This window comes from Camelus dromedarius, chromosome 5 (genome assembly GCF_036321535.1).
Source record: "Camelus dromedarius isolate mCamDro1 chromosome 5, mCamDro1.pat, whole genome shotgun sequence".
In the NCBI taxonomy this organism is placed as follows: Eukaryota; Metazoa; Chordata; class Mammalia; order Artiodactyla; family Camelidae; genus Camelus; species Camelus dromedarius.
Window position 1 is genome coordinate 43608356 of NC_087440.1, and position 12250 is coordinate 43620605.

The 12250-nt window shown below is 38.1% G+C and overlaps 1 protein-coding gene across 1 annotated transcript in view; it reads right to left on the reverse strand.

The window, feature by feature from the left end:
- Positions 1-3617: 3617 nt before the first annotated feature.
- Positions 3618-12250, reverse strand: part of FBXO33 (F-box protein 33) — a 29593-nt gene continuing 20960 nt past the window's right edge. Inside the window, exons 2-4 of the mRNA XM_010983798.3 lie at positions 8416-8526; positions 7248-7933; positions 3618-5662 (exon numbers count right to left, since the gene is read on the reverse strand). Coding sequence (XP_010982100.3) covers positions 5391-5662; positions 7248-7933; positions 8416-8526 — 1069 coding nt within the window. The 3' untranslated portion in view covers positions 3618-5390. The remainder of the gene's footprint in view (positions 5663-7247; positions 7934-8415; positions 8527-12250) is intronic.

Sequence of the window (12250 nt, forward strand, 5' to 3'; positions counted from 1 at the left end):
GATTCATCCATGTTAATAAATGTAGGTCAGGTTATTTCATATTGACGACTGTGTAGTACTTCACTGTCTGGCTATGCCACAATAATTTTGTTCTGTTATTAATGCTTTTCATTATAAATAGTATAGAAATAAGCATCTTAGTATGTTTGTCACATGAGCAGTAGTTTGTAAAGCTGTAGTTTTCAAACTGGGGTACATCCCCTCAGAGGATGTAAAGAATTTCCAAGCAGCATGCAGGTATGCTTTTAGGAAAATTCAGAGTTTCACCTTCCAGGTGTATTCTTCTCTAAAGCTTTCCGTCTAGGGAAGAACTTGGGAAGAAGGTGCAGACCCTCCTTTCCTACTCATGGTAGGACAAGCAATGGAAGGGGTTCAGCCCTCCTTGATGAAGGTGCATTTCCCAGGATAGCAGAGAAGATCGCTGGTTCCACAAGGCCTGAGCAGGTCTGGAGATGCTGAGCGAGCGATAGGCACTGTCCAGAGCACAGGTGGGGAGCAAGCAAACAGCAGCCATTGGCACTGGATGTGCAGTGCGAGTCTGGGTGCCAGAGACGAGGAGGCCTTCAGAGCAAGTGGGTGGGCTGGGCAGCCCCACATTTGACATGCAGGCCGCTCAGGGTAGGCAGGAAGCCTTCAAAGCATGTGGGTTGTGCAGCTGCTCTGCTTTCTGTGTCAGGAGGGTGGAAGGAAGGTCAGGCCGAGCCTGCAAGGTGGCAGAGGGACCACGTCTGGGCCCTTGGCTGGGGCAGGCTCCACCGCAAGTCTCACACCTAGGCTGCCTGCTCAGGGAACTGTAGGAGAGCCTCTGCCTTCTGCCATGTCCCCCAAGGCCCTTACTGAGAAAACTTAACATCATGCTGACTTTAAAGGTGTGTTACTTAAAGGAGTTCCATTATTGGAGAGCATATATTGAAGGGTACATTCAGAGCTGAGGCAATAAATTAATAACTGACACATGTATGGGTTTAAGGAGGAAAACAAAGTAAAATTTCCAGATGATCAGGCACTTAGTGCATTTTTTAAATGGATGAGTGGGAGCAGATACGGAATTACTGTGGCATTTAGATCCCATTATATACATTTTTAGCAGTGATGTTTACATTTCATTTTAAATTAATGTTTATATTGACTAAGATTGTGACCAGTTGTATATATATGTAAATATATATATAAAATGTATTATATATATGTATATGAAATACAAAAAGGTGTACAAAGGAGTAGATGGTTTTTCAGAATTCCTTTAGGATTTTTAGGGACTATGAGAATGACAACAAAAAATCAAAAACATGGTATTAGAGAATACATCCAGAGGTGAAATTTCTGGGTTATAGGACACAGGCAACTTCAGCTTTCCAAGGCATTGCAAAGTTGCTCTCTACAGTGGATATACCAATTCAAGTTCCAGCTGTCAGTGTTTCCCTCTTCCTTGTCAGCACTTGGTATTTATTATCTTGCCCTCACTTGTTTAATTTTTATCTTTCAGGAAGGAAGGATGATTCAAGTGAAAATTTATTCACAATACACCTTCCATTTTCTTTCTGCAACCAGCAACCCGTTAGTATACTGTACCAGACTGATGCCCTTCCAGGCTACCTGAGTTCTGGGATGGCCAGGAGCCCCAGCTGGTTGCCTCTTGATGCCTTCAATTCCTTCTTGGAGGGCAGCTAGAGTGGAGCTGGGTCTGATGGTGCATCCTGGATAGAGCGCATGCTCAGGCACTCACTTTGCCCCAGCCAGATGCAGAATTCCGTCAGTCATGGACAACAGGGGGCCTATGAAGCTGTGAGAGAAGCATCCTCCAGGTGTTCAAAGGACAGGTAGGAAGCCCAGGTGTGAAGCTCCAGATGCAGCTGGTGGGTGTGAGCTGGAGATAGGGGGAGGGCTCCCTGCAGGCCTCTAATTGCTTTCATATAAATCAGATACTTCTGTCAGTGATGTGTGCTCTCAGCGGTGGCTAAACCAGCAGCAGGGTTATGTACGAGAAATTACAAATTCGAGCTTCATCATTATTTTGAAAGACTTTTATGTAATGAAAAAAAAAACCACTTGAATTTGAAAGTAATTCTCATTACAAGAAATCTCAGCATTATACTTATCCTTACATTTAGAGCTGTTAGATTTTGTAAGTGTAATTTCAGCCCCATAAAGTTTTGAATGGTTGTGGGGAAAAAAGTTTTAAAAATTATCACCTATTTGTGGGGTTTCGCTGGGTGGCAATATTAAAAATTTTTAGTAGGTTATCAAGTAAAAACATTTGACAAGATTTTATTTGAAAGTTCTATACAAATTGAATAATTATTTCCTCCAATCCTTTGCATTTTTTCCCTCATCAGTTATGTAATGAAGGAAACAATGATTTTTTTTTCTTTGTTCAGATTCCTTCTAGTTATACCATTATTGCTGTATGGTATTTTCTGTATGTGTCAGGACATGAAAAAGGTTGGGAAGCATTGGTATCAACAATGTGGTGTGACTGTTGGGTATTACTCATACCTACTGTATGTGACTCCATTAGCACCATTTTATATCACTGGCTTTATAAAGATCCAGTCATGCTGGAGTCATGCTACAAGCCCCAAGCAAGTTAGGTTCTGAATCTCCGTTCAACCCTAAGCACCCTGTCCTTCCCAAGTCCTACACCACCAACTCTCTAATTTCTTCATTCTGAGGGTGGTGGAAGAAATGGGAAAGTAATTTTAGATCCATAGATTTCATATTGTTTAGCATGCTATGTTTTGAAAATATTTTATTTAATATACTTAAAGATGATCCTGCATATGTCTACAAGCTGTTAGGCTAATAACAGTTGAAACTTTTAGTGAAGAATCGGGGGTTTAGCTAACTAACCAAGTCAAATCCTTCATTTCACAGATGAGGAAATAGAAGCTCCAGGAAGAGTCTGTGCTCATGTAGCATCAGAGTCAGAGCGTAGAGGAGAAAAGAGATAGTGAGCCTGTTTAGTGCTTTATTATATACAACTTCACTTGTACACTATTTTGGTATTTTAAAGACAGACAGGTTGACTTGGTCAAAGGAGTTAGATATGTCCAGGAAATAAGGGAGCAGCAGGTATGGTGACAGTTCTCTGGGAACACCAGGTTATTCCATGATGAGGCAGTGTCTGGAAGGGTGGAAGGAAGGACAGCTGGAAGAAGGAAAAGCAGCCCTTTCCTTTCTCATCAGTGACAACTGTTTGTCTCAGCAACCAAGACTGGAGGTTTGCAAAGCCAAGCAACACAGGGGTTTATAAACTATTTAATACTGGCATGTTGAAGTATTTTCTCATCCAGTATAGGGATTTTAAAAAATATGTTCCTATGGTCTACAAATTGTTTTATAGTATCAACAGTATACTCTAAATACAAAGTAACTTGGATTTTGTCCTAATCAGTTTATCGCTTTTAAGCTTATAATTTGCCATAGGGAGTTAAAAAATTTAAAACCTTCCAAACTATTTCTGCCTAAGACTTTTAATGATATTTTCTCAAATTTCAGCTTTGCTGCACCAGACTACAGTATGTGCTAACATGGTTATGCACAGTGTAAGGATTACTGCAGTTTATTTAACAGAAAAGGTTTTCATGCTTCATGTATAATAAAATATGCTACAATGATCACTTTTAAATGCTTTATTCATTGATTAAAAGAATACACATTTAACATAGACCATACAACATCAGTCATCAGGTCAAACATTCAGCTGGTTTCCTTACAGTTTCTGTCAGGAGTTATTTTATCTGATCACATTTATAAGATAAAATCTCACCACATCTGGCATTTACACACACTGTGCCAGTGGATTCACACTACTGATGTACATATAAAATCCGCATGGTATGTGCTCACTGGAGACAAAACAGTGCACACCTGTCAAAAGGTCATTTTAATATAAGATGGTAAAACCATTTGTAAAATACATATAAACTTTTTCCATAAATAGAATCATATCTGGACATCTGTTGCATAAATTGTGTTTCCAAAGCTTACAATAGAGCAGCCAGGTCTCAGCACTGCTGGGCACCCACGTTGGCTACTTACTTTATTATTGCAGACTGTCCTTTAACATTAAATGCACAACATTCGTACCACTTAAAACTGGGGTCAGGTGGAAGTCTCACAGAGACCACGTCTGTACCGCGGTTGCCCTGAAACAGTTAAATCGGCTTTTAAAGCCTCTCAGATATAACAAGGTTTTAAAACATACTTCATGGAATGTTCTTCATGTATCATAGCAGCTTATACCTGTGATAGAACAAGCTTTCAGTTTTTCCTTTCCTTTACATTCACTATTCACAGTGAAACAGGTGCATGGTTTTTTTTTTCTTTTTTTTTGTTTTGTTTTGTTTTTTTTTTCAGAGTTCTGAGGTTGCTGACTGAGCCACAGCACAGCTGTGTACCACAGGTCGAAATTCGACCTTAAATATTACAATCTAGCAGTATCTGGCTGGCCAGAGTGGGCCGGCCCCTGCCAGCATGTGGGCACTTCTTCAGTTAAGTCTATTCTTTGGCAGCTGACACGCGCGCTGACAGAGAAAAATCCAGTGACTTGATGCTAGGGATTTCACGACTAATGTTTGTTTGCAAGCATGTGTGTTTACAACTCTGTGTTTTGATATTTTTTAAGGAGGTTTTTACCCTGGAATAATGTTTTTTTCTTCCTCCACTACTTGAAATCTGGGCTAAAAAGCTAACTTGAATGTATAATGTAATTGATGAATAAAATTATGTCAGATAATAGTTTAAAAAAATCCAAACAATTTCAGTATTTATGTAAATGCATTAAAAAAAAGATTAAGCAGTGTTCGAACCTAGTACTATACAAAATTCAGAATGGTAACTGGTGATACCAACTCATATATGTAATGCAAGTTAAAGTCTTGGCTTTTCTGTTAAAGATAACTCATTTGGGATCATATTATCCTCCCTTATTCTATTTCAAATAAAAATTAATGAAATGCTATCAGAGTGCATGAATGCAGTGCATTGCATACAAATCCACCAGGTTACGGATATATATCTATATATGTATAAAAATATTTTGGCTCCTGAGCTCTGAACTCTGACACACAAAGAATAAAAACATCAAAAGGCAGAGTAACTCACTGAAAAATAAAGTTAGCCAGCAACCTCAGACAACCTTCGGTTGTGTATCCTTAAGGTTTGGTAGCAAGTCCATTAACCGTGAAAGCCCTACACATTGTCACTTTGAACTTCTAAACCAATACCCGACTACGTTCTTTGATCAAGAAGTAGAATATACATATATAATTCTATAAAGCTAATACTGATTAAACACAGCACAAAGGGATTAATTCACACTACTGAAAAAAACATAATAGGACCCTACTTGCATATGTAACCACAGGAATTGTACATTTTAAAAAAAGCTAAATGTCTTCGCTGAAGCTTTGCATCTCTCTGTAAAAATGACGATTTGGTTCAGTGAAGACACTGAGTGATTCGATGTCCATGACCGCGTGCCAAGGTTGACCGAGGCCCAGGGATACCTGCTCAATAAGGTTGTGTACTGGATCCACATCCTGGTCAGCCAGTTCACCTTGGTCAAAATCAATGCTTTCTTCAGTGACTTCAAGTACTTTTAGATCAGAGCCACGAAGACGAGCTATGGCAATGAGGTTGTGCGCCCACACGGTGTAACCTTCGGAGTAAGCAAAAGACAAGCACGGTCATTCCCTTGTGTCTGATTTTGTCTATTTGATGGGCTAGTCTTTCCCACAACTTTGTATCTCACTTACTACTTTCGTCCTTTTCCTTTAAAAATAGACTGAATTGAAAAAGGTAGTATGATTGTTTAGCCTAGGAAAAAACGACTAGAAGTTTGATGTTGTCTCCAAGAATATCACTGTAGGTGGTGAACAGGTAGGTAACTGTATTCTGATATCATGGTATTTAGTAAAACTGAAGACATTTAAAGTATAATTTTATAGCTTTGGATAGTGATGTATCATAAAGAACAAAAATTTTATGCATATATATGTAGCCATTAACAATACATAGTAAATTGGTATTTCTCATTAGTAAAAAATCATCTCCTATGGTGCTTCACAGTCCAAAGTTATAAAGTGACACTTTGAACTATAAAGATAAATTTTTAACTGTCAGTAGCAAATATGTAAAGTACGAAACAGTTGTGGGAATGATATGTGCTAACTTTAGAATAGTGGTTACCTCTGGGAAGGAATAAAGGTGAATAGATGGAAGGGCTTTAACTGCAGCTAACATTTTATTTATTAATAAAACTTTAAAAAGACTGGCTTAAACTAACTTTAAATAACCTGACATTTCTTCATCCTATACAAAAATCCCCATTTTAATTAATACCTTCAGTATTGATCTGTTCTTTGCTATTACTTCTGATGACTTGTCCAATTTATAAAGCAAAACTTGAAAATCAAGATACACACATTCCTATACTAAAATGCAGACTAAAAAAATTTCAAAAATAATGAAACAGAGCTAATAAAGTTAATTTAAGATGTTTAAACAGACTTTTTATTTTATATTCTGTAAATGTCTTTAAGTTCCAGAAAAGGAAGTAACATGTTTTTCTCACTTGTCAGAAGAGGAACTCTCTCCAAATGAGAATAGTTCACATTAAGATGAAAAGCACTCAAATAAGAAAAGAGCACATCTCAACCAACAGAACCATCATTTAAAAACCTGTAATGTTGTATAAATTAAAATGTTGATACATAGATTCTAGAAGATAAGGCAGGGAGTATGAAAGAAATCATATTTACTCTTCCTTCTGTGTTATGTTTTTAAGAGCTCTTATGATTAGAGGAAGAAATATACCCACTGCAAGTAGATACATTAAGTTTAAAAAAAATTTTTTTTAAATTTTTAAAAATGGAGGTTCTTGGGACTGAACCCAGGACCTTGTACATACTAAGCATGTGCTCTACCACTGAGCTATTACCCTCCCCACTATATGTTTTCTTAGAAAAAAATTAAATTCAAATGTCATTTTTGTGAAATACCATCGATCACATGGTAGAAGAAAAAAACACAAGCTGGAACAGAACACTTGGGGTAGAAATATGACTTTCCATTTCTAAGTGCTGTATCTTATAAATGTTAAAAAATATAAAAACCTGCATATCAACTTGTTATAAGAGTTCCTGACACTACATAAATGTCACTGCTGTCTTTTTATTGTTGTAAAAGGTTTTAGGCGTGATATCAATATCAATATCAAATTATAGTGAACAGAAATCACCTACCATGAATTGCCAGAAGAGAGAGCTTTGTGCACCTCCATGCTAATAAAACCAGTGGGTCTTCATTTCGGTTGTCACTAATATCTGGAAAACCAGACGTGTCAATCACATCATTCATTAGTATAAAGTGAGTGAGGAACTTGTCATACTGCCTGGATATAAGATCAACAATAGCTCCTGAAACACAGGTGATGTAGCTGTCAAAGTGAATCCTCTCGAGCGGTATACTGGGTTTCAGAATCTTTAACATATCTTCACTCTTGATATCAAAAGCCATCATATAGACCCGAAGGTTGGTGCTCTTTCGTGACAAGGCTTTCCAATGCTCATCATTTGGCATGTTGTCCAGAGACTTGTGCATCACGGAAACATTGTGGACCAGGAGAGAAAGTCGCTGCAAAGGCACATGGTTGCTATCGGTTAAGACTCTTGCCATCTCAGCTGTGAAGTCACAGAAATCCAGGGCAAGTGAGCACAGATTCACGAATCGCTCCAGTTCGACTGCAGTGATAAGGGTGCTGTTACCGGGAATATTGTTGTCCAGTAAACTCAGGTGCTCCATGGTGTTGGCAACAGAGTTTGAGAGAGATGACAGTGATGTTGGGGTTACTATCTCCAGCATAAACCCACAGGACAGCCATTTCAATTGCCTACTATTACTCAGTATTTCTTCAAACAGCTGCTGAATTCTGTAAGGAAAACATGCCACATGATCCTATTAACATTTACCTCTAATCTTTTAACACTGACTTTTGAAAACAGGCAATGAAATAGCATATGATGTTGAGATTCATTTTCTTTTATTAATTTCTATCCAACCAACAAGTAATATCATAAATACCATTAAAATTCACCTTAAAACAAGGACTATGAAATATTAAACATATAGACATATGTTCTTCATCCAAGTAAAGGAGCATTTACACCAGTATGGTAGAAAAGACTGATGATATATAATTTATGTTATAGCAAAGACAAGTAGAGAAATGTTTTAAACAGCAATAATGGTCATGGAATGGCATGTACTGATTACTGTATTTCATAATTAAGACATTTCCAGGATATACAGTTTTAGAAAAAAATATTACTCTTCTGATCGTATCTTACAATTTCTCATAAAAACTAAAATTATTATTAATATGAGTCCCTTTCCACTATCTATATAACTTACTGTTTAATTTTTTTGCCATCAGGGTCCACCTTGCTGAGGTATGTATTTGACAAACTTCCTTGCTGTTGTAGAACACTTATGTCTCCAAAAAGGCTGAACTTCTGGAGGTTCCTAAAAAGTAATTTAAAATGATTGTCTAAATAATTAACATAAAATATGAACACTTAAAAATAAAAATATGCAGAAGGGATATTCTAGAAATGCTTTTACCTTATAACCCACTAAGAAGTCAATTAAGTACTTTCAGATTGCTTTTTACATACAATGTGATACAAGAGAAACAGCGTAAGTGTTAAAGAATGAGGACTGGTGCATAATGGTTAGTTCAGGAACTCAGTATTTTAATGACCATGGAAAAGTCTTCTTAAGGTCTTGGGACTCAATTCCTCATCAGTAATAAACACCTACTTTAAAGTGCTTAGGGATGAATGAGTAACAAAATGACATATGAAAACTACTTAAAGCTCTAAGTTTTATATAGATGTTAATTATAATATAAAAATTACCCAAACCAGTTAACTTAATGTGTTAAATGCTCAAGGGTGGGGCATTGCCCTGAAGATAATTTTTAGTAAGAAATATTCTTGGACTAAAATCCAGAGAAACTTTCCCAGTTTTCTGATCAAACGTATAGCTTATCAAGAGAGGTTAAAGAAAAAAACTACATAAAAATCTTTCAATTTTGGAAAACTATAGCTATAAAACATACTTTTCTAATAGTAAAATTCTAAATAAAGTAAGAGAAAAGTAACAACAAGATAAAGATAAAAACTCCTAAATTCCAATAATAAACACAAAAATTCAACTAAGTAAATTTAAAGATCAACTTGGCTTTAGTAAATGATCCATTAATCAGGCAGCATCCTATCTAGCAAACGGGCTCTGCAGAGCTATAGAAAAGTAAAGGGTTTTTAGCGGTAGATAGGAGGTGGGAAAAAGGAAGTTATTAGCAAAGACTTCACTGTTTCAAGCAACAGTCACCCTCCTAAAGGGAACTGAAGGGCCTATGGGTGGATTTCCTCACTACTGCTGACCAGGTAATTCCAGGCTGACTGATTAAAGGTTACTTTCCTGGGGGAGACTGAAACTGCAGTTAGGTTAAGTCTTGGTTTGGTGACCTGGGGTTGAGCACAACTGACTCCATTTGGGGTCCACTGTCTCCTTTTAAATATAACAAATAGAGATTGCACGTGTAACACAAAAGTCAGGGATAACTTTAATACAGAAATGTATAATCTACAAGAGTGATAAAATAAGATTTAAGAAATGCTTCAAAGTATGTCACATTTTCCCAAATTAATAACCTTAGTTTCACTAAAAAGCCTGATGTTTCTAAAACAACTTGAAATAATCATTAATTCATTCAACCTAATACTCTGAGGGCCTACTAAGCATCAGGCACTGTGTACCCTATCAGAGACAGGACAGTCATCAAGTGCTGTGAAGGACAAGCTTGTGTGACACTGTACGTCAGAGGAGGCTCCCCTAAGTGAAGTGATTAAAATGGGACCTTAAGGATATGTGGGACCTGACCAGGAGAATGAGTGTGAGGAGAGGGTGTTACAGGGATAAGGAAAAGCTTATGCAAAGCCCCTGAAGTTGAAAGGAACAAAGTGACCTTGAGACACTGAAAGTAATGTGGAATATAGAGAGTGAACACAAAATGAAATGAGGCTGTAGAAGTAGTCAGAGTTCTATGTTAAATAAAAATGTTTGGTTTTTGCCTTCAAAAATAATGAGATGTCCCCACATGATTGTAATCAGGGAATATCATGATTAAATTTGTGTCTGTAAAGAAGTTGGACCCTATGGGGCCTTCCAGGGACAGACCCCTCCCGTTTATCATCTGCTGTAGCTCCTCTCTGAAGTAGCCAGGTAACAGTATCTGATGCGCATTCCTGAGCTGTTTTACTGGTGCTAAAACCTCCATCAAGTGGAAGACTACTTGATGATTAACTACTTGATGTCTGAGACCACAGAGCCCTCGGGCCTACCGGAGCCTAAGGACTGATAATGTTAACCCCTGTGACAAGGCCCTGTTACCTCACCATCAACAATATCAGAGAATTGTGCGGGAGCCGATCACATATCCTGCGACTCTCCTCCATCACCTGACCTTTAAAAATGCCCGAGTTCAGGCTTTTTGAGCACTAGCTGTCCTGGCCTCCTTGTAGAGTGCCCTACAATAAATGCTGCATTTTCCTTCACCACAACCCGGTGTCAGTATATTGCTCTTGGCAAGCAGACCCAAGTTTGGTTCGGTAACATCTGGAAAATATTTCTGTAGCACCGGAACAGCCTGGAAGGAGGCAAAGTGGGGAGACTGGTTAAGAGAGTATTTTAGTAATAGCGATAAGAGATAATGGTAGCTTGAATTAGATTTTTGGTGGTAGAGATGAAGAAAATGGACAGTCTCAAAGCTGTACTCAGGAGCTAAAACGGACAGGAAAGGGTCTTGGATTAGCTATAAAGGGGTGAGGGAGAGAGTAGTCAAGAGTAACTCCTAAATTTTCTGGGTTGTGGAACTGAATAGATGGTAGATTTTCATTGAGACAGGATTCACAGAAATGAATCAGAAATTAGGGTTTTGGAGGTTTCAGGGGGTTTGGTGAGGTGGTAGAATAGTTAGATTGTGAGCTCTATTTTGCACATGTTGAGCCTCAGGTGCCTTTAAGATAGTCAAGATGTCAAGTAGGCTTTTCCAGGTCTGGAGCTGAGCTGTTATCCAGACAATAACTGAAGTCATGGATGGGAGCAATGGGGCTTAGGATAAGAGCATAAATGAGAAGAAAAGCAGGCAAAAAGTTAAGTTGTGAGGAACTCCAATAATTAAATTAGAGATGGATGAGGCTGCAAAGGAGTGGCCAGAAGTTAGAGAAAAGCCAGAAATATGGAAATCATAGAAACCAAGGGGCAAGTGTTTTACAAAGAATAAAGTGATCAACAGCAGAGTCATGAGGTCTTAATAAGATGAGAACTAACCATGTCCATTTGGCTTAGCAACATGGTGATCAGAATGGAAGTCATTTTGTACGGTGTGATGAGAAGAGGTCAGATTGGATGTGAAGAAATGCTGACAGTGGGTACAGACAAATATTTTTAAGAATATGCTGCGAAAAGGAACAACAGAAGGCACTAGAGAATACATAAAAGCCTCCAGATAAGACGCAAAGAAATAAGAGAATGGATGTGGCTCCTGGTTAGGAAAATAGGGATGAATGAAAGAACTTCTGTTAGGCAGTTAAATATGTGGGGGCACCGGGCAGACAGGTGGAGGAGAGGGAGGATGGTCCTGAAGATGATGTCATGCCCACTTCCAGCATAAAGGGACTTGACTTCTTCTAAATGAATGCCAGCAAGAAACCAGTCAGAACCTGACAGCCACGACTGCTCGTAGCAGAAAGGACTTAACTGGACATGACCCAATGTTCATTGTATTATGATTAACATTGGGATTTAGGCTCCACCCATGGGTTTTTCCATAAGTACCATGGGTAAGCACATGTGCAAAGGGGCCAATCATGACTAAGCATTCTAGAGACAAGGGCTATCAATCAATCAAGAGACCACCTCTAAGCGAGCGTATAAGAAAAAGGGGAGACAAAATGGCCACTTTTCCTTCTTGGATCAGCCTGCCTCCTGTTCTTGGAGGTGTAGATTTCCTTTTCTAGATTTTAAAAAATCTTTCACTACAAAACACACTGTCTCCTGACTATGAACTTATCTTTTGAGTATGACAAGAACCAGGGTCTTTTCCTTTTGGGGTAACACTTTCATACCAGATAGTGAAACCACAGTGTCAAAATTAGTAGAAAACAAAAAGACAAGTCAGCAG